We start from the raw sequence: 23498 nt of genomic DNA, 5'->3' as shown, positions 1-23498 counted from the left end.
ACGCTTTCTGCGTTTTACAGTCCTGAGACGACACTTCCAGTTCAGAGCCCTCCCTTTCGGGTTGGCTACTGCTCCGCGGACCTTTTCCAAAGTAATGGGGGTCATAGCGGCCTTCCTGCTAAAGGAAGGAGTACAAGTCCATCCTTATCTGGACGACTGGTTGATCCGAGCCCCCTCTTATGCAGAGTGCGGCAAAGCTATGGACCGGGTAATTGCTCTTTTGAGCTCCCTGGGATGGATCATCAACTGGAAGAAGAGCCAGCTGCGCCCGACTCAGTCCCTGGTGTATCTGGAAGTTCGATTCGACACCCAAGTGGGCAGAGTGTTCCTGCCAGACAATCGGATTGTCAAGCTTCAGGCTCAGGTGGACTAGTTCCTAGTAGTCTCTCCTATTCGGGCTTGGGACTACGTGCAGCTGTTGGGCTCTATGACGGCCACGATGGAAGTAGTGCCCTGGGCCAGGGCTCATATGAGACCACTACAGCTATCTCTGCTGCTGCGCTGGACTCCGATGTCGGAGGATTATGCTGTGCGCCTTCCCGTGGACCCAGCAGTGCGCAAGGCGCTGAGCTGGTGGACGCAGACAGACAAGTTGTCTGCAGGATTGCCTCTGGTGACCCCGGAGTGGATTGTCGTCACGACAGACGCCTCTTTGATGGGCTGGGGAGCCCACTGCTTGGGAAGGACAGCGCAGGGGCTCTAGTCTCCTGCAGAGGCAAGTGGTCTATCAACCTCCTGGAACTCAGAGCCATTCGGTTGGTGTTATTGGAGTTCATCCCGGTACTGGTGTTGAAGCCTGTACGGGTCCTGTCGGACAATGCCACGGCTGTGGCCTATATCAACCGCCAGGGAGGTACCAAGAGCGCCCCTCTAGCCAAGGAGGCTATGAGTCTTTGCCAGTGGGCGGAAGCGAACCTGGAGCAGCTTTCAGCGGCCCACATTGCCGGAGTCATGAATGTCAAGGCGGACTTTCTCAGTCGCCATACCTTGGAGCCCGGAGAGTGGCAACTATCTGCTCAGGCGTTCTTGGACATCACGAAGCGCTGGGGCCAGCCGAGCCTAGATCTGATGGCGTCATCGGCCAATGGCCAAGTGCCGCGCTTTTTCAGCAGAGGACGGGACCCTCGATCCCTGGGAGTAGATGCTCTTCTCCAACAGTGGCCGACACAAGAGCTCCTCTATGTGTTCCCGCCCTGGCCCATGTTGGGCAGGGTGCTAGACCGGGTGGCAAAGCATCCCGGCAGGGTAATCCTGGTGGGTCCGGATTGGCCCAGACGTCCCTGGTATGCGGACTTGTTCAGGCTCTCAGTCGACGATCCTCTGCGGCTGTCAGTGGAGCAGGGCCTGTTACATCAGGGTCCCGTGGTGATGGAGGATCCCTCTCCCTTTGGTCTTACGGCCTGGCTATTGAGCGGCAGCGTCTGAGGAAGAAGGGCTTCTCAGACAAGGTCATCGCCACTATGCTGAGAGCGAGGAAGCGCTCTACTTCTACTGCTTACGCCAGGGTTTGGCGTATCTTTGCAGCATGGTGTGAAGCAGGCTCACTTTCTCCCTTCACTGCTCCAATTTCGTCAGTGTTGGCGTTCCTGCAAGAAGGTCTGGAGAAAGGCCTGTCGCTCAGTTCCCTTAAAGTCCAGGTAGCGGCTCTGGCTTGCTTCAGGGGCCGCCTGAAGGGTGTTTCCCTGGCTTCGCAGCCAGATGTGGTGCGCTTTCTCAAGGGAGTTAATCACCTGCGCCCTCCTCTGCACTCAGTGGTGCCTGCGTGGAATCTCAACCTGGTGCTAAGAGCATTGCAGAAGCCGCCTTTGGAACCCTTGTCGAGGGCATCTCTGAAAGACCTGACGTTGAAAGCAGTCTTTTTGGTGGCTATCACTTCAGCCAGAAGAGTTTCCGAGCTCCAGGCGCTCTCATGTCGAGAGCCTTTTCTGCAGTTCACTGAGGCAGGAGTGACTATTCGCACAGTGCCTTCCTTCCTGCCCAAGATTGGTTCTCGCTTCCATGTGAATCAGCAGCTCTGTCTTCCTTCCTTTCGTAGGGAGGACTACCCAGAGGAGTACTCTGCTCTTAAATATCTGGATGTGAGACGAGTCATCATCAGATACTTGGAAGTGACCAATGATTTCCGGAAATCGGATCATCTGTTTGTCCTGTTTGCAGGTCCTCGTAAGGGTCTGCAGGCTGCTAAGCCTACAGTGGCAAGATGGGTCAAGGAAGCCATTGCAGCGGCTTATGTGGCCGCGGGGAAGGTGCCGCCTATCCAGCTGAAGGCTCACTCCACGAGAGCTCAGGCGGCCTCGATGGCAGAGGCCGGATCCGTCTCCTTGGAAGAGATATGCAAGGCGGCAACTTGGGCTTCGGCTCATACATTCTCCAAGCATTACCGTTTGACTGTGGCTGCACGGGCGGAGGCCCGGTTTGGAGCTTCAGTGTTGAGGTCAGGGATTTCTATGTCCCGCCCTGGGTGAGTACTGCTTCGGTACATCCCACCAGTCTATGGATTGATCAGCTTGATGATATGGAAGGTAAAATTATGTATAATCATACCTGATAATTTTCTTTCCATTAATCATAGCTGATCAATCCATAGCCCCTCCCAGATATCTGTACTGTTTTTATTCTGGTTGCATTTCAGGTTCAAGTTTAGTCTTCAGTTACTTCAGAAAGACTTCGTGTTCAAGTTTTTTCACTTGGATTCTTCAAGAGTTAAGACGAGTTTGTGTTACAGTGAGCTGCTGCATTCCTCTCCCCTCCGTTATACGGGGCTGGATTGAGACTTAAAATTCTGCCGGCACTCCCTCCCGCTTCGTGCGGCTGTAGGGCAGTTTTGTACCCCTCCCGCTTCGGCGGTGTTAGGGTCAGTCAGCTCCTCCCGCGGTTGCGGTTGCAGGATAAGCCAGATCCCCCCGCATCGGCGGGTGTGGTGTCCCTCCCCCGCTCCGCGGGGATGAGCTGGACAGATTCCCCTCCCCCACTTGTGTGGGGATGAGCTGGGTTAATTCCCCTCCCCCGTTTCGGCGGTGGTGAGCTGGGCAGAGTGTCCCTTCGTGGGTGTAATTCTCTAAGTGCTGAGTCCTGCGGATGGAGCTTTGATATCGACATACTGAGGAGTTTCCGGCAGCACATGACCACATATAGGGAGGCAAAAGTTTGCTCTCTATCTCCACCTGCTGGTAGATGGACACAACCCACCAGTCTATGGATTGATCAGCTATGATTAATGGAAAGAAAATTATCAGGTATGATTATACATAATTTTACCTTTTTTATTTTTATTTTATTTATGCATTTTAATAATACACAAGAAGGATCAAACTAGAGTAGAGGCTGGCTAACAGACACTCCCAACACAGGAAAGATGCTTAAAAGACACTTAATTTACTGCTTGGACAAAGGGACCCGACACGGTCCGTGTTTTGGTGTAATCAAATGTCCGCCTCAGAGGTTACAATGATGCTCAAGAGGAAATAAAACAGCCCTTCAGCGTCAACAGTGTCTGTTGGTACTGGAGAGTGCATCGACGTCTGGAACACAGGTAATGGTTGTCCAGAGACCATCTCACGCTGGCAGCAGCACTGACTCCCCAGCCTTTCTCCACAGCCAATTTCTCAATTTCCCATAGCAGAAGATGTTGACCGTTATGTATAATGCCATTGACAAAGATTCCATTTATCATAGACCCAGTCTGTTGGTGACATACAGCGCATACACCTCTTTTCAAAAAAGGCATTCTATTCTACTGTGATATTTGGTTCAGCAGTATTCAAAGCAAATATCCAACGTTGCTCATGCTGTCTGATCTGTTTCAGGATATCACCTCTACATTTAGAAAACTTAATTGATCAATTACCATACAATGCAGCGATTCAAAACAGTGGCCATACTGCAAATAGTAGTGTACAAGAAGTGCTTCAAGCTTAGCAGTTTTTAACACAATGGTGATTTTCTATCATTTTTGTTATGAATGAGAAGTTTGACATACAATAATATTTTATGGACATCTAGGGCCCTATTTACTAAGACACGCTATAGGTGTGCAAACTGTACTTGTCATTAGCATGCACTAAAAAGTTGGCACACAGCGCGGCTTAGTAAACAGGGCCCCTAATTTTATAGATGACATTATAGATGTTCATGTTGAAGAGAAATTTAAATCGAATTTCCGACCAATTTTTGATGCTCAAGCACTGCTCCTTAAAGTGTAATGGTGCAAATAGGGGACTGGCCACATATAGGGGGAGACTATATATGGCGCCTGAAAAATTGGTGTGGAAATCAATGCCAAGTAAGCGTATTCTATAAGCAGCGCCTAGATTTAGGCGCAGTATATAGAATACGCTTAGTTAATATCCCAGCACCTAAAACTATGTGCATCCATTTATACCAGCAAAAACGTGGCATAAATCTTGGCGTGTAGATTTAGGCAGACTGGGCCATATTTGTATACATTTTGGAATGCCCATAACCATGCCCCTTTTTGCCTAAATGAGTAAGTTAGGTGCACTGCATTTCAGAACACGCTTAAGCGAGTTGTGCGTGTAAATTCTAATTATTACCAGTTCTCATTACCTGTAAAGAGCTGTTATCAACGTTGATTAGCTTGTTAAGCCAGTTAAGTTATGTGCATTGTTATAGGCTTGGATTTCAGCGCAGATCTCTTGGCGCACTATATAGAATCCGAGGGATAGTGTGGCCAGTAATCAGTGTGTCGGCGGTCCAAACAGATTTGCAAAACCTATCCTTAAAATTTATACTTCTCAAATGCAAACATACAATGTGTATCAGCTACACAGTCACATACTTGTAAAGTGCACCAATATTTCTTAATCTTTGAAGTTTTATGATATCTCAAAACACAGGCCACTGCATTTAAAGATTCTTCATTTAAAGATTCTTCATTTGCAGCATTCTTTAACAATAAATCCCTATTATTGAACAAGGTTCTTCTGTATGCTGGCTTCACACGTGTTCGAGGATAACCTTGGTCACTCAGTTTCTCTACCAAACTCTTTGTAGCATTACAGTAAGAAGTAGAAGCACAAAATTTGGCAAAATTGAAAAAAAATGGAATGCTCTTGTTAATATGAACAGGATACATAATTTCATATTGGAGCAAAGTATGTGTCCTTAAGCTTAGTAAATACTGAGGTATGCAGCCATTAGCGAAACAATTGGTCCTCGTCGGGAGTTTGCTCTGTGATTTTTGGACTTCCTGATTATATTTTGGAAGCTCTTTTGAGCAAACGGGGCCCCAAATTTGGTAATTGTGGATGGATTTGAAAGTCAGCAATTAGAAACTAAGTGGTTTTTTTTCTGCTTTATAAGTTGTTGTGTTTTTATTATTATTATATTTTTGAAAGAATTTTAGACATTATTTGTGATGGGCACTGATTATATCTTTTTTTTTAATTTGAGTTTGACACCTTTATTTTTTTTTCTCCTCGTTGATTTGAAAAGGTGTGTTTTTACCTGGTGGTCTTTTTCTTTAACATACTGTTCAATGCCACAGTCTTAGTGGGAAAGCATAAAACCTACGAAAAGAATTTGACCCTTTTTAGCGATCCCTTGAAGTTTTTTTGTGCCCATTGAAGGTATGTTTCATTTCATGATATATTGTTTGGTGGTATGTTGTGTTATAATTAGTTCCAGGAACTGGGCAAACAGATTGATTTGAAATTTGCCACCTTCTGGATTTTTGTTTGGTAAGTCCCATTCCATTAAAATTTCAGGTGTCATTTTATCAACCTGCAGGAAAAAGGCTCCTGCGTTAGCGACGGGGACTATTTTCCTGAGCACCAGAGCTCTTTTTGGTGCAGCGAGTAAAAAAGCCCCCAGACACACATGGCCATGCAGTAAGAGAACTTCCTTTTTGTGTAATTCTTTCCAGCTTTTGTTGGATTGGAAAGAATGACAATTAGATGGCAAAGGCTCTGGTTCTTTTTGCTTTTGAGAACAGGAGCCTTCACCTCTTCATTTCAACTACGGGGCAAGTGCTCAGATTTTCTGCAGTACAAAAAAAGCACACCACATTCTTGAAGCCTATCCTACACAGGAATTCAGGGAAGAAGTCTCCAAATATGGAAGCAATGCTTTTGTAGATGGGGAATTTTTGTGGAGCCTGGTGAGCTAACAAAGGTGCCCCAGATTTATGCATTAATGAGGATCCTACGGTATGATCATGCCCATTTCTTCAACAGCTATTGACTGGCAGTCCAGGTCCATGAAGTCTTCATCATGAAAGGCTACAGAGGAAATTAGAGGGTCATGGGATAGGAGGAAATGTCCTATTGTGGATTAAAAACTGGTTGAAGGATAGGAAACAGAGAGTGGGGTTAAATGGGCAGTATTCACAATGGAGAAGGGTAGTTAGTGGGGTTCCTCAGGGGTCCGTGCTAGGACCGATGCTTTTTAATATATTTATAAATGATTTAGAGATGGGAGTAACTAGCGAGGTAATTAAATTTGCTGATGACACAAAGTTATTCAAAGTCGTTAAATCGCGACATGATTGTGAAAAATTACAAGAGGACCTTACGAGACTAGGAGACTGGGCAGCTAAATGGCAGATGATGTTTAATGTGAGCAAGTGCAAGGTGATGCATGTGGGAAAAAAGAACCCGAATTATAGCTACGTCATGCAAGGTTCCACGTTAGGAGTTACGGACCAAGAAAGGGATCTGGGTGTCGTCGTCGATAACACACTGAAACCTTCTGCTCAGTGTGCTGCTGCGGCTAAGAAAGCGAATAGAATGTTGGGTATTATTAGGAAAGGTATGGAAAACAGGTGTGAGGATGTTATAATGTCGTTGTATCGCTCCATGGTCGCCGCATCTCAAGAAAGATATAGTAGAATTGGAAAAGGTGCAGCGAAGGGCGACTAAAATGATAGCGGGGATGGGACGATTTCCCTATGAAGAAAGACTAAGGAGGCTAGGGCTATACAGCTTGGAGAAGAGACGGCTGAGGGGAGACATGATAGAGGTATATAAAATGAGTGGAGTGGAACAGGTGGATGTGAAGCGTCTGTTCACGCTTTCCAAAAATACTAGGACTAGGGGGCATATGATGAAACTACAGTGTAGTAAATTTAAAACAAATCGGAGAAATTTTTTCTTCACCCAACGTGTAATTAAACTCTGGAATTCGTTGCCGGAGAAAGTGATGAAGGCGGTTAGCTTAGCAGAGTTTAAAAAGGGGTTGGACGGTTTCCTAAAGGACAAGTCCATAAACCGCTACTAAACGGACTTGGAAAAATCCAAAATTCCAGGAATAACATGTATAGAATGTTTATACGTTTGGGAAGCTTGCCAGGTGCCCTTGGCCTGGATTGGCCGCTGTCGTGGACAGGATGCTGGGCTCGATGGACCCTTGGTCTTTTCCCAGTATGGCATTACTTATGTACTTATGATTTTGTATTCTGGCATCTACAACTGAAAAACATGTGCATTTCATTTATTCCCTGGTACAAGAATCATAAGTGAAGTCACTCCTCTCCCCCCCCCCCCCCCCCCCCCCCCCCCCCCAGAGTCAGAGCTGATGCAGCTTACATAGGAAAATAAAGTCAGTATGGCCTATTCAGTGCACATCCATGCCAGCTGCTGTTCTTTCCTCTCCCTTAGAGATACTATGTACTCACCCAAGCTTTTTTGAATTTAGATAGTCCATTTCCACGGCTGCTACTGGGATGCTGTTTCAAGAATTCCTTATCTTTTCTGTGAAGTAATATTCTTTAGGTTATTCCTGAGTCTATCCCCCTCACCTTCATCCTATGCCCCCTCATTCCAGAGCTTCCTTTCAATTGAAAGTGACTCGCCTCCTGTGTATGTGCTACAGAGGTATTTAAATGTCTCTACCAAAGTATACATATTGAGATTTAAGTCTGTCTCCATACACTTTAGAGTGGCCACTGTCTGGACCAACTCCATCCTGGTTTTTTATCTTTTTGAGGTGTGGTCTCCAGTTTCACCCAAGCATTCTTTCGGCTTTTGCCGTTGCCTTATTCTATCTGTTTGGCTACCTCAAGATCATCATACACAATCACACCCAAGTCCTGCTCCCTTTTTTTTGTGCACAGAGTACTTCACCCCCTTAAACTGTACCATTCTGTTGGGTTTTTGTTGCCCAAATTCGTGACCCTACCTTTTTTTTTTTTTAAGAAGTAAATCTCAGCTGCCAAATTCCATACCATTCTTCAACTATGGGGCAAGTGCTCAGATTTTCTCCAGTACAAAAAAAGCACACCACTTTCTTGGTATGGTATCCAAACCATCAGGGATAATTTACCCTGTTGCAGATTTTAGTATCATCCGCGAAGAGGCAACCTTCACCAGACAGCCCTTCAGCAATATTCCTTAAAAGGAACCGGCAAAGAATTTAACCTGGCGGCACACCACTGGCAATATCCCTTTCCTGTATCATTTTCCACTCAACCAGTTCCTAACCCAGTCAGTCACTTTAGGGACCATACCAAAGGCATTCAGTTGTTGCTACTGTTGTTGTATTATTCATCCTTTATGGAACTATGTGAAATGTTTTTTGCTAATAATCTAAGTATGTCACATCTAGTTTTTTCCCTCAGTCTGTCTGGTCATTTAGTCAAAGAAATTTAATTAGATTTTTCTGACAAGACCTGCTTCTAGTGAAACCATGCTGCCTCGGGTCATGCAATCCCTTGGATTCCAGAAACATCACTATTCTTCATTAGAAGCATTTCCATTATTTACTTACAACAGAGGTCTAACTTGGCCCTCTAGTTCCCAATCTCCTCCTAACTTTCACTTTTGTGGAGAAGGACTACATCTGCCCTTAAGTCCTCTGGGACCAGACCTTACTCTAGAGAAGCATTGAAAAGGTCAGACAGCGAAACCATCAGAACTTCCTAAGTTCAGAGGCTGTTGCATATTTTTAAGTATGGTACAGGGCTTTGATGGCATGGATGTGATCTGCTGAGGGATATGTACCACATTGGGTGGACTTGCCCTCTTATTCAACCGTATTGACAGTCTGTCCATTCTTTGGTGCAACAGATTTTAGGAGGCGCTTACCATCTAAAGGTGGAACATTTCTTGTTGCATCACAGACCTGTAGGAACATCACCTGACCAACATAGATTGGCTATTCATCTGATTACTGCAAATCGTCTGGCTTTGGCCATAGCATGGCAGAGCTCCAAGATCCCACCCCGTTCTATTTGCATAAAATGGATTATTTTAGTTTGATGGCCGAATTGATAGCAATTAGGAATGGACAGATTGCTAAATTCTGTAACATCTGGGATTATTATACTTGGAAATCTGACTCGCATTCTTGAGACCGACTATTTTGGATCTCCTTCTTTTTCCTGGAAGCTGCACTGGACATATTTAACTATTTATAAAGATCCCATTGGAGAATGTTTGGGCAGGGGTAGGGAGGAGGTTTGGGAGGTTTGCTTATTATTGTAGATGTTTTCTGACCAGTTGCTTGTACTTTTGAGTATTTTCAATAAAGCCTACTAAAAGAAAAAAGAGTTTCCATAAGTTGTTCAGAAGCTTTGGATGTGTGCCATCTGGCCCCATCACTCTTTCCACTTTTAGTTTAGCTAGCTAGCGCCTCACAAACACAGTCCTCTGAAAATCGTTCAGGGTCTATCACACTTCTAATCCTATCTGTGTGTTTTGTGGTCCTAGTCTTGGCTCTTCGTCTGTGAGCACAGAATAGAAATATTTGTTAACGATTCCGCTATTCCTCTCCTTCACCCTTGAGTCTCTTTTGCCACTTTTGCACTTTCTCCTATCAACAAATATATCTAAAAATGTGTTGTTCCCCTCCCCCTTTTATATTCTGGCTGTTTTTTATTCCATTTCCATCTTTGCTTTCCTGACTACTTTGCCCACTTTTCTTAGCTTTTGCAGATATAGTTGCCTGTCTTCCTCTTTCCGTGATCTCTTGTAGTTTCTGAAGGCTAACCTCTTCCTTACTTTTCAGCTACTTCTTTTGAAAACCAAAGCGACAGCCTTACTGGACAGCCGTTATCTTGTTTAACCAATAAATGTTTTTTTATTTTAGTGGACGTAAGAACAAACTTGAGGAAAAATGGATCTGTAATCACTAATTCAGTTTTGTTTGTTAAATTGTACGTGCGTTTTTTTTTTTTGGGGGGGGGGGGGAATCATTTCACTGCATCTTTGTGTATCTTTGAAAGGTATTGTAGCTTGCAGGTACTTTGTGTTCAAACAATTGTAACTTTTTTTTTTTTTTAGTCTTTGATATGCTGCAAATGTAAATTTAAACTGAAGAAAATTTTTATTACTATAGTTGCTTGATCAACAATGTGTCTGAGGTAGTAAGAATGATAAAGAGGATGGAACAATCCCTTCTAGAGACATGGGTAAAGAGGTTAGGGCTCTTCAGCTTGGAAGAAGAGCAGGGATAGGATAGATGTTTATAAAATCATGAGTGTGATGGAACATTAAGTTGGAAATATTTTAATTTACTTTTTGAGATACTGAAACTAGGATACTCTGTGAAGGAATAGATAGAACTTGAGAAGAAGTCCTGAATGAACAGCTAAGCTATGTAATTTCTTACCAGAAGAGGTTAACAAAGCCAGGTTTAAAAAGTTTAAACAAGTTCTGGAAGTGGTCCCTAAATCATTAGCCAAGTAGACTTTTTGGAAAGTCACCACTTACTTTCAGATGTACATAACAACGAATGGATCTGTTCTTTGGAATCCTGCCAGGTAATTGTTGCCTGGATTGGCCACTACTGGAAATAGGATGCTCTTGATGGACCTGTGGTGTGATCCAGTAAGGCATTTCTTATGTTCTGAAAACCGGGTCTTATTTTCCAGCTGAAGAGCAATCCTAGTGAAAAAGAAGAAAAAGAAGCCACATCTCAGCTGATGAAATCTGATGAGATACAGCGCCTCCGATCACAGGCCCTTGCTGCATATAGCCAAGAAGATTACATATCTGCTGAAACCTTTCTGAATAGTATTCTGGAGGTAAGCTATTTTGCTTGAATACAGTAACAGGGTAATATCACTATGCCTTTTATTTCTTTAGTCAGTATGGAGAGAGGTGGTTTTACAGAGAACTTCACATAGCATCAAATTACTAGTGCTTACTCATAAGGCATATTTTGCGAACATGTTCTCGTAATTTAAGATCCTTGGCCATTCCTTATATTCTGACCAGAACTCTGAGGTCATTGTCTCAGCGCAAATTAGTTATCCCAGCATCAAGCCAAGCATGTTGGGTGATGGATATATACACAGGAAAGCACATTTTTCTCATTAGCACCTACTCTTTTGGAATCAACTTCAGCTGATATTCATGAAATAGAATGTACGCCAAAAAAAGTTTAAAAATATTCCTTTATTCAAGCATTTGACTTACCTAGAGGAGCATAATCGAACGGGGCGCCCAAGTTTTCCTGAGGGCGTCCTCGTGAAGGGGCGGGGAAACCCGTATTATCGAAACAAGATGGGCAGCCATCTTTCGTTTCGATAATACGGTCGGAGATGCCCATATCTCAACATTTAGGTCGACCTTAGAGATGGTTGACCTAAATGTTGAGATGGTCGTCCCCGGTATTTTGGCGATAATGGAAACCGAGGACGCTCATCTCAAAAACGATCAAATCCAACTCATTTGGTCATGGGAGGAGCCAGCATTCGTAGTGCACTGGTCTCTCTGACATGCCAGGACACCAACCAGGCACCCTAGGGAGCACTGCATTGGACTAACTGATGCACTAACTGAACGGAAAAGGCCATTCCCTTACCAATCCCTTAGCGTATATAAGCTGCGTATATAATAGCCTTCTGCAGCCTTTAAATAAATTGCAGTCTACGACCTTAAAAAAAAAAACACAGATCCAAGTGCTCATCAGGGACGTTTTGTTTTGGGGTTTTTTTTTTAGTATGGGTGAAGGACGTCCAAGTGTTAGGTGCCTTCGCTATGCCTCCGTCCCTGCGACGGGCAGTTGAGGACGTCCAAAATGTGGATGTTTCTGTGAGAAGAACGTCCATGCCTTTACTATGCCTCTGACACCCCCTTTATTTATTTGGATTAGGATCACAAGTAGCAGCAGTGGGATTTGAACCGGCCACCTCTGGATTGTAAGACCAGTGCTCTAACCTCTAGGCTACTCCTCCACTCCACTCCCTTGAAATTTGGCTGTCCCTGTGGGGGGGGGGGGGGGGGCAGTTCAGGACGTCCAAAATGTTTGAAAGAAGGACGTCCATGCCCTCGTTATGCCTCCACTGACACACACACACACACTTGTTCCCCCCCCCCCCCCCCCCCCCCCCCCCCCCCGGCGACCTGCATACTGCTGCGATGGACCTGAGTTTATTTGAGGCTGGCAAAAAAAAAAGGTTTTTTAAAGTTGTTTTTTTCAGGGTGGGAGGGGGTTAATCACCACTGGGGGAATCAGGGGAGGTCATCCCCAATTCCCTCTGGTGGTCATCTGGTCAGTTTGGGCACCTTTTTGAGGCTTGGTCGTAAGAAAAAATGGACCAAGTAAATTCGGCCAAATGCTCGTCAGGGACGCCCTTCTTTTTTCCATTATCGCTCAAGGACACCCAACTGTTAGGCATGCCCTAGTCCTGCCTTCGTTACGCCTCCAACACGCCCCTGGGAACTTTGGTCATCCCCGCGATGGGAAGCAGTTGTGGACGCCCAAAATCGTCTTTCAATTATTCCGATTTGGGCGACCCTGAGAGGACGCCCATCTCCCAATTTGTGTAGAAAAATGGGTGTCCTTCTCTTTCGAAAATAAGCCTGCTAGTGTGTCAGGGGAGGGAGAGAACTAAGCATACTATCTGCAGAACGTATCACTTTTTTTTTTTTTTTCCTATTTCTGTGCATGTTTTGACTTGGTGAAAAGATGGGGGAAATAGCTTGAATGGAATGGTACTCGCACAATTCTATTATTTGAAAATAACAATAAAATCAAGTATGATAATATATGAAACTATTAGATGTCATTGACTACAGACATGAAGGGATGGATGTTGCATTTTAACACAGGGTGCCACTGTCCTACACCTAGAATTGTATTAACACTATATTGAGTCCTAGGCAACCATACTTTTGGACTCCTACCATGGTCCCTCGTTTTACTTTTTTAATTACCCCAACCCCATATAATTCACTCTTCTCCTGTCTTTCCTATGCTGGGATCTTTGTTTATGGCTTCCCCTCTCCCCCTCACTTCTCCAAAAGTAGTGTAGGGATGGCAGCAGCAGGTTGTGAGCATGGGTTTTATGCAAGCAGATGTCAGATGTGGTTGAGAACTAGAGAAATTGACCAAGTTATTTTCATCCTCTGCCTTAGTGCAAACCAGAGAGAATGCAAGGGTGAGCTACTCCAGAGAGATTTACAGGTCTTATACCCACAGTATAAATGTAGAAAGATCTAACTCTCAAAAAAGGTTTCGGAGCATTCTTTGGTGCCTCTGAAAGAATAAAGACATAGTGGAGGCAGTGTACAAGTAATAAACAGTTACCTGGGTATATTTCCGAAACTGAAAAAGTTCCTTCCACTTCATGGATCCATTTGTAGCAGTGGATTTGTTCCACCAAGGTTCTGCCTCTAAACTACTCCCATTTTCCTTCCCCTGCTTCATGCCTTTGGAATTGTTTCTTCAGGGCTATGTCGCCATCATCTATTCAGTTGTTTGGAGGGGGGGTATTCCCTATGCTATTTTACTTAAGCTGCTTTAGCCCAGCCATTGCAGCAATAGTCCTTGGTCAGACTACAAGTAAATGTTTTTCCTTTGGACTCTTTGAAAGCTTTTACCTGTGTCTAACCACTAGATGTCAATGTTACGATTGTTTGTCTTAGGTGACCTGGTTTGGTTTTGTGTAGGAAGTTTAAAAATGTCTGTTAGCTTGCAGACTGCTGCATGTTTTAGGGTTACTCGTGTAAAACATTTTTGTTAAACTTGCTGCAGTTTGATTTCACTCACTGCTGATTCTTTCTGGGGCTAGGCCATCAGTGTAAATTGCAGTACCATCCTGAATACTATATAAGATGGACACAGCAGTCTGCCCAACAAGATAAACTTTCATATCTATACCTGATCTTGATTTGTCCTTGCCATTTTCAGGGCATAGACTGTAGAAGTCTGCCTGGTACGGTCCATGTTCTAAAACTTCAGAACTTGTCATTGAAGCCCCTGAAAAGCTCCACTCCAACCCATCCAAATCTATTCAGGCACGATCAGGGCACAGACCGTTGAAGTCTTCCCAGCACTGGCCTCCAACTTCTGAAGCTGAATCTGTCCAGCCTCAATCAGGGCACAGACCATAGATCCATGTCCAGATAGAATCCATAAAATGGTGATTAGCAATTGTGGACGTATTGGCCCATTTTAGGCTGGGATGCCTGCACTTCTGAAACAACTGACCAGTGAAATAATAACCATGGCTGCGATATTTATGTAGACATGGGTGATTCTGTTGTCTTACCAGCTTCGTGCACTCATACTCATTAGCTCTCGCATCTCGTTTTTCATGCATGCAGTCACTAGACTGTGTGAGAACAGTTGGAGCTGTTAACTGTGCACTCTTCACTTTAAATGTACTCATTGTGAAGGTATATAAGTAGTAGTGGAGTTTGGTTAAGTACCGAGGTGATGATTGGATTGAACTTATTACTTTATGTACTGCTTTGTACGAGGTGTTAAAGCAGTTTACAAACAAAGCATTGGTAATAAGTAGTGTAACAATACAGCCTTCAATGAGTGTTTGATGGGCACATGTACTTCTCTGTTTGCAGAGGGGAAAGAAAAAAAAAAAGACCCTAATCACTTGTTCAGTTAACTGCCTATTGACCCCCCCCCCCCCCCCAAATATGCAATTGATTAGATTTGGTATCAGACCAGAAACTCCTCATCTGGTCACCTGGAATGTGTACACAAACACACTCCTAGAGACTAATTTGTAATAAATACTGACCCACCATGGACTTTGGCACAAGTCACCTATAGGGCTTTGCACCCCCTTTAAGTAATAGCAACTAGTGTATGAAGGTGAGCTCTAAGGGCCTGTACAAAAAAATAACCATATTCACTTTTCTTTGAGATGTTAAATATGCAGCATTAAAACACAGAAAATGATGGCAGATAAAAGACCATGTGGCCTATCAAGTCTGCCCATCCATCCCAACTAGTAAACTCTACAATTCTTTCTTCTCCCTTAGAGATCCTCTGTTCTTGTCTCATGCATTCTTAAATTCTTGTCTCCACCTCTGCAGTGAGGCCAGTGCACGTATCATCCCTTTCTGTAAAGAAATCTTGACTCGGATTACTCCTGAATCTTTCCTTTTTCAACTTCATCCTATGTCCTTTCAGTTGAATGACATTTGTGCATTTATGCAATGGAGGTATTTAAATGTCTCATATCTCCCCTCTTCTATCTTTATTCCAAATATACATAGTGAGATTGTCTGTCCCTATGTTTTATGAAGAAGGCCACTGGCCGTTTTAGTAGCTGTACTCTGGACCAACTTCATTCTGTTCCTTTATGAAAGTGTGATCTCCAGAATTATACACAGTGCTCCAGTTGAGACTGACTCAGAGGCACTATCACCTCCTTTCTGCTGGTCATTCCTTTCACTATGTACCCAAGCATCCTCCTAGCTTTTGCCTTAATCTTTTCTACCTGTTTGACAAATCTGATACAATCATCACCCCTCCCCCCCAGGTTTCATTCTTCTTTTATTCACAGAACTACTTCTTCCTTGGGTTTTTGCAGTCCAAATGTATCACCTTGCATTTTAGCATTCAATCTTAGCTGCCAAATTGCTGCTTTTCAAGCTTGGCTAGATCCTTCCTCGTGCTATCCACATGTTCTCGGGTGTCTACCCTAATGCAGATTTAGGTATCATCTGTAAAGAGAAATCATACTAGATAACCCTTCTGCAGTGTCACTAAGAAAAATGTTAAGAACCAGACCAAGGACCATTGTCAATGGCACACCACTGGTAATACCCTTTTCCTCAGAGTGAATGCCAGGTTACCTCTATCTGTTGTTGCGTTCAGCTCCTTTTCAAAACAAAAAATCCAAAACAGTCATAAGGTGGCAGAAGCAAGTTTTTCTCTCAAAAGTCCAAGTTGCAATTTTTGACACCCTGATTTGCCCTGCACAGTTTGCCCAAATTTCAAGGGAACTTGTTGGAGGTGTGCTTTGGGTGAGACATGGGCAGCACCAAAAGAGACATTTTTCTGCAATAATGGAACAAAATGAAAAGTCTAGGGCTGGAATTACGACATTTTTGGCTAGACCTGATTCAGTCATGACTAAAAGTGACCAAAAGGTGCCTTAAATGACCACTGGAGGGATTAAGGCATAAACCCCCTTACTCCCCCAGTGGTCACTGACCTTCCTGGTCACTGACCTCCCTCTCATCCCCCAAAGCTGTGAAAGAAACAGTACATACCAGCCTCTGACAGCTTCAGATGTTATGGCCAATTCTATTAGAGCAGCAAGCAGGTCCTGGAGTAGCCTTAGTGATCAGTGCAGTGGACAGTAGAGAAGGGTACCTAGGCCCATATCCCACTCTACTAGTACATTTTAGGTGGAAAGTTTGAGCCCTCTAAAACCCACCAAATCCCTACTGTACTGACATATAGGTGACACCTGCAGCATAAGGGCTGTTGTAGTGGTGTACAGTTGGGTACAGAAGGTTTTGGTTGGTGGTAAGTGTGTCCTCTCGCATGGCCACACAGTAAGTGCAATCTTACTGCGTGGCCATGGCTATATCCGGTCTCTTACCTTGGTGCGTGGTAAAAATGGCCCCCGCCGCTAGTACAGGGCCTTTTTTTACCACAGCTTGGTAAAAGGACCCCTTAGTGGCGAACCTTGGGAGGGGGGGGGTCAAGCCTAGGTAATAAGAGTAATCCCAAAGCCTCCTCGCCTGGATTGTGATCCCTCCTTTCCTCTTTTTTTCTACTTTCCTTCATCTGGAACAAAAATGGAGGCTGGAGGTTTTGACTTTCCCCATCACAACATTTTAGGAGAGTACCAAAATTATCACCTTCCCCCCTCCCTCTCTAGTTTCCTTTCAAAAAAAAGTAACGGATAATCCCCATTCCCTATTCACAAACTACTCCTTTCCTTGTGTCTGCCAAAAGAGACGATGACTGGCTTTCAAAATACCATTTGTTAGGTATGTTTTTTTTAGTTGATGAGTGATTTTAGGGTGACTTCCCCCCCCCCCCCAATGGGATGCAGGATTACAGATATGAATAGTTTTGGTGTTTTCAGAAGTGTAGGCAATTGGTAACTCAGAACAAGTCCCTGCATGCAGTGGGGTAAACCAGGAGTAGATCAACCCTTTCCAACTGATCTGGAGCTAGTTGGCAATCATATGTTGCCAAAGAAGATACTTTCAGAAACCAAATGAGAATGTAAAATACCTAGTAAGGTTTTAGTAAGTTTTTGATGTTTATTTCAGGTTTGTGTTTGGGATGCAGAGCTTCGAGAAATTCGAGCAGAATGCTTTATTAAGGAGGGAGAACTTGGGAAAGCTATTAGTGACTTGAAAGCTGCTTCTAAACTAAAGAATGATAACACCGAAGCCTTCTATAAAGTCAGCACAATCTACTATCAGTTGGGCGATCATGAGATGTCACTCAAGTAAGTTTATTTTTGGTTTTGTTTATATTCCCCCCTCCCCCCCCCTCCAAAAGATGGGGAGCAGTTAAGAATATGGAAGGCATACCAAGTGTGAGAGAAATTTTCAGGATTCTTGTCATTATTGCTAAATCTGCATGCAAAAGCTTTTACTGATCCTGTAAGAGTTCCTTTTTGTAAGGAAAAAAAGTGGCAGGAAATAATACATTTTTAATTCTGTGTTGTATACCTGCTTAAGTGTCTAACTCCGCCTTTAGGTACATTTGACCCAAACTCTGGAATGACTTGCTCTTCTTCATCAGAAACTTACCAAACATTGCCTTGTTTAAGAAACTACTCAAGACCCACCTTTCCTAGAATCTTTCCTCTCCACCACTACCTAGGACTTTGCTTGTTCCCATTCTGTCTAGGTCATCTTTTTTTACCTTAAACTCTACTTTTTTTAAATTTTATTGTAAACTGCTGTGCTGCTTGTGCTAAGGCTACTATGGTTTATCAAGATAAATAAATAAAATAAACTTTACAGTGTTGGTTGATATGAATACTTTTTTCTGTAACATTGTGGTCTCGGTTGCTCCTTCTGAATATATTTTAATCTTCATTTTTAGAAAGTAAATAGGAAGCATGTATGTGTGTGGATGAATTTTGTACTTCTAAGGAAGTGAGGCATGCAGTGCCTGTTCTACCGTGCAATGGCATAAGGAAGTAAGTCCAGTTATGCACAAAAGTAAGTTAAGTGCCTATCTAATGTAGGAAGAAAGTCCCATCATAATGTATATTGGACTTCTGCATAGCCCTTAAGTATACCCAGTATTTCCAAGGCAAAAGGCAGTAGGTCCAATATTCAGAAAAAAAAAGTGAGCACCTGAACTTATACTCCTAAATTAGCCTCCTAAATTTGTGCCCTGTCCTCAGCCAAACTTATGAGCACCCCTGAATAAGCAGCAGGGAATATCGGCCAAAGGGCCTTGGTTCTTATGACCCTCTGACAAAGGATGAACCCAGAAATGCAGAGATCATGGGTTGGTGTGGGGGGGAAGGAACTTCGCTACGAGCTTGAGGGGGTAGTGATTGGATGTATGTATCCCAGATTGATAGAAAGTCCTTCCTGTGCCTAAGGGACTTCTGAGCTTTTTTTTTTTTTTTTTTTCATATAGCATCAAAGAATGTAGTTTATTTGTGCCAAGCCCAATAGGAGGCGTTTCATCCACAGTCCAAACTCCTAAAAAGTTGTTGCCCACAATCCCTGCTTTGTGTAGAAACGGCCTCCTCTACCAGGACAAAAAGTAGCATTGCCTTGGATGGGGAGTAAATCTAAAGTCTCAGCCGAGACATTCCAAAGATGTGTAAGATCCTGCCATTGGACCCTCAAAGGAGGAAGTAAAATGGTATTTTTTACATTTGGCGGGAGCCTAGAGGGAGGTGTGTGAAGTACATAAGTAAAAAGCTGCGCTCTATAGACAAAGGCATGTAATCTGAGTGATCCAGAATCCAATGTATCAAGTGGCAAAGTAAATAAGCCAGGCTCAAATGTCCATTTTGTAATTTTTTTTTTTTTTTTTTTTAAGAAGACACAGCAGTAACATCTGTAGGGCAGGAGTGTAGCCAGACCTTGGGGTTGGGGGGGGGGGGGGGGACATATTGGTCTGCTGCCCTGCTGCTCCCCACCCACTGCTGCAGCAAATAACTTGGCTCGCGGGGGTCCCCAACCCCCACCATATGAAGTGTTGTCCAGCGCCAGTCTCTGGCACTGCCGCATTTCCTGCCCTGCTCTGTCTTCCCCTTATGTCCTGCATGCTTCTTTTAGTGAAATTGAGCATGTTACTTCAAGCTGATACTGTCATTCCAGCAATACATGCCTTTAAAGCACGTTATCTATTGGGAGAGGATCTACATATCCTTATGTCAAGTCATATGCTTTAGATTAATTTGCATATTCACAAACAAATCAATATGTAAAGCATACTAGAGTTAGGTCAGGAAAAAAAACACCAGCTGCTATAAAGATCACCATGAGGCATAGAGACCAGCTTTTTAGATTGACTAGTCAGGTGTGCTCAACTCGGCACACATTACTATGGCTGTGAAAAGTGCAACAAAGCATGGTGGGTTATGGACACAAATGACCAGACCATATATTAAAGAAAGAACATAGAAGATGGTGCACACACCATAGGAAGGACTCGTGTGGCCAAAAGAGGTCCTAGGGATAACAACATTTACTATATAGATTAATTGAACATTGGTGTTTAACTTAAAACCCACCACTGTGCCAGCTGAAAATTTACTCGCGTGGATGTATGCACATTAACCTTGAAAATCCCTTAAAGCAATTAAACTTGTAGGTATCAGTTTAGTACGTGGATGATGATCTTTGGTAAATTTTCATAGTAGGTATCGGTAGTTAAGTGCCATCTAGGAAGCCAAGTTGTCCCTGCATACAGTAGCTCAGAGTATCATCTAACTGTAAGCTATAAAAGCTGATTTCTTATCTAAGTCAAGCTTTATCTCCTTTTTCTTCCACATTTTGAGGTAGTTGAACACGCAGGTTTCCAAGTATCTGATTCCTGTGCTAAACCTTTCTCTTTATCTGTTTCCAAGTATGCTTAAATTTCAGTATTTGTCGGTAATAATCCTGAGATGACCAAGACAATAATGCATATACTTGCACTCTAGTTAAATCTTTTTTAATGAAAACTAACTGGTAGAAGTGTTTAAGGCAGTGCATTGCAAAGTCTTCAAACCCTTGTTTTGACTATTTTGCTTCCAAAAAAATATGATTCAAGATGCATTGTTGAGTTTGTTTTGCTAATTTACACAAAGTACTTCACATGTTGAATGTGAAGTACTTCACATCCAGCTTTTCCTACATAAGCACACAACTATGGAACGCATTACTAAAAGCCGTGAAAACAACGTATAACCACCTAAACTTCGGGAAATCACTAAAAACTTACCTGTTCAAAAAGGCATACCCTACCGACCCAACTTAAATGCCTGAACCCTGCAACACTACGAAACCAAAGCACGTAATGAACATAATGTAACTCTTCCTCTATACGATTCCCTAATATGTCTGTTCCACATGAACCTCATTCTACCACAACATCACTGTGAAACTGTTTATACCGGAATTGGTGAACGCCTTTACGGTACTATGTAAACCACATTGAGCCTGCAAATAGGTGGGAAAATGTGGGATACAAATGTAATAAATAAATAAATGTGAAAGAACAATATAGAAATATTCAAAAAGTGAGAATGAAAAACCAAAATATCTTGACTGCCTAAGATTTATACCCATTGAAGCCCCTTTCACAGCAATAAGAGCCATGACTCATATAGGATAAGTGGCTACCAACTTTGCCGAATGGGATGGCATTGGTGTTATCTATTCTTGGCAGAAGATCTTAAGCTCTTTCTGGTTGGTTTGGGGTATCTGTGGATTGCAGTCTTCAAGACTAACCACTGATTGCCTATTTGGATTAAGTTTAATGGCTTTGACTGGTCTTTTGCTTTTTGGTTAGGTCATTGCCCTGCCGAACAAGGAGTCTTCTCATTCTCAGGTCTATGACGGACTGGAACAGGTTTTCTTCTAGCATCTGCTTATACAATGGGCAGCCAATGGGCATCGTTCAGAAAAGGAATAATGCTTCATATCTGCTGTTGTTATATGAGCAGCTGCATTTTGAATCAGCTGGAGGACCCTTATTGTATAAGGGGACATAAAAAAAAAATTACATTAACTGACATTTCTCAGAAATATTGCTTTATTACTGTTAGGTCAGAAGGAAACAAGCATTGCAACTTTGACCTGGTTTTGTTTTTCTTTTTAGAGGCAGTTGTGATTGGACAAAGATTCCTAAGTTCTTGGGTTTTTTTTTTTTTCTGAAGTCTAGAAAAGAAACTTCTCTTCCCCAGCTGCAATGGCCGTTAAGGCTTTGGAATTAGGGTGTGGATATCCACAATGAATATTCATGAGATAGATTTGCATACAGTGGTGGTAGTGCTTGCAAATTTATTTCATGCATATTCATTGTGGATATCCTGAAAACCTGACCTAGGATTATGATGGTGTGTCATAAATTTGTTTAGATTTCAATGATTTTTCACAAGTCCACATGGTAAGAAAAATGAATAAGAATTGTGCCCTTCGTATTGCAGTATAGCCATCATCTATCAAAGATACCGCAACACCTTAAAGCAGTGGTTCCCAAACCGGTTCCTGGAGGCACCTTAGCCAGTCAGGTTTTCAGGATATCCACAATGAATATTCATGAGAGAGATTTGCATGCAGTGGAGGCTGTAAAGTTTTGGAAAATGTATGTGTTAGCATCATCAGGATGATGTTTCCAGTGAACTGCTGTTTTGGAGAACAGATGCCGATAAGCAACATTTGCTTTGTGTGGTTCATATTCCTTACTAATATTTTGTGTTTTTTATTTTATCTTTGTGAATTCAGTATATTGGCTATTTGTTTCCTGTTACCTGTCTGGTGGACTTATGAAGTCTTGCCTGTTCAGCCTTTTATTGTATGGCCTAGCTTAAATAGGCACTTTGCGATTCATGAAATGATGCAAGTAATTTACTTCAGTGTAAGGGGCTTCTCTTTGCCCTTGTAATAGTTCCCTTTGGACCATTATTGTGGATTGTAAATGGTGATCTTTTGTTTTCTGTAGTTACTGAACTGCAAGCTTGTTTCTGTAGTTGTTTTTTTAAACTGTAGTAATTGAATGGTAGATTAGTGTCCTGAGAGTAGGAGTACAAATGATTAAGAGGATATAACATAATATATTTAGACGATAATGTACTCTTTTTTTTTTTTTTTTTTATTGGTGAAAACCAACACACCTTCAGTTAGTAAGGAAATAATATAGTTGAAAGATGCATTTGCTTCCTTTGCAAGAGTATATATAATACCCAAAGAAACTTGAGTGATTTTTGATATGGAGTAAAAGTATTTTAGAATTTATTTTAAATGCTTAAAAATATAATCCATACATCCACAGTTCTTGGTGATGATCAGATATCATACATATTCAAGACACATGGTAGATATTATTCACATATAAAAACAAGAATACGAGAACCAGATTTAAACTAGGCTTGCTTTTCTGAAGTAGACTGTCAAAACTGCTCTGCATGCTGTTTTAATTCTTTAATTTTGTAATTTTTCAATTTGTATTTTGTATTTCTTGTCTTTTAATACTTTCTGTTCTTTAATATTTTTAGAGCTTCATTTGATTACAATTTGTAATCGTGATTAATTGCACAATTAAGGCATTTTTTTGTTGTTTTTTTCCCCCACTGCAGCTCTTTGTGACTCTGGGCAATGGAGCTTCATGTTAGACTCTAAGCATGTGCAGCGTGCGCTGAAATGAGACTACCGCCAGGCTACTGTACCCCCCCCCCCCCCCCCCGGTGGTAATTTCAGATTTACCGCACACTCATAATGCCTGGGTGATGTATTTATTTTTTTCCTCCCACATGTGGCATTTCCAGTGGTAACCGGCAGTTGGCGCGCACCGACCCGTCACTGCGTGTGTAGCATGTGAGCCCTTACTGCTAAGATCAGTGGATGGCGTTAAGGGTTCAGGCTGGTTTTAGGCGTGTGCTGGTTTCGGTTTTTACCAAATGCCCTTTTCTCGTCCTATTAAAAGAGCACCCTTTTTTGCAGACACAGTCAAAGCTGGCCAGGCACGTGCCCAAAACACACACCTACATTACTGCAGACCACTTTTTACTGCGACTTAATAAAAGGACTGCTAAGTGACTTGCCCAGAGTCACAAGGAGCTGCAGTGGGGGGGGGGGGGGGGGGGGAAGTAAATAACATAAATTAAATTGTGCAATTAATTGCAATCAAAATGCAGCCTT

The 23498-nt window shown here is 42.8% G+C and overlaps 1 protein-coding gene across 1 annotated transcript in view; it reads left to right on the top strand.

Moving 5' to 3' along the window:
- DNAJC3 (DnaJ heat shock protein family (Hsp40) member C3) overlaps positions 1 to 23498 on the top strand; it is a 114508-nt gene that overhangs the window by 50332 nt on the left and 40678 nt on the right. Inside the window, exons 5-6 of the mRNA XM_030201371.1 lie at positions 10829 to 10981; positions 17445 to 17626. Coding sequence (XP_030057231.1) covers positions 10829 to 10981; positions 17445 to 17626 — 335 coding nt within the window. The remainder of the gene's footprint in view (positions 1 to 10828; positions 10982 to 17444; positions 17627 to 23498) is intronic.

This window comes from Microcaecilia unicolor, chromosome 4, assembly GCF_901765095.1.
Source record: "Microcaecilia unicolor chromosome 4, aMicUni1.1, whole genome shotgun sequence".
In the NCBI taxonomy this organism is placed as follows: domain Eukaryota; kingdom Metazoa; phylum Chordata; class Amphibia; order Gymnophiona; family Siphonopidae; genus Microcaecilia; species Microcaecilia unicolor.
The sequence above is the reverse complement of the archived record's forward strand: the minus strand, read 5'-3'. Positions and strand labels throughout refer to the sequence as shown.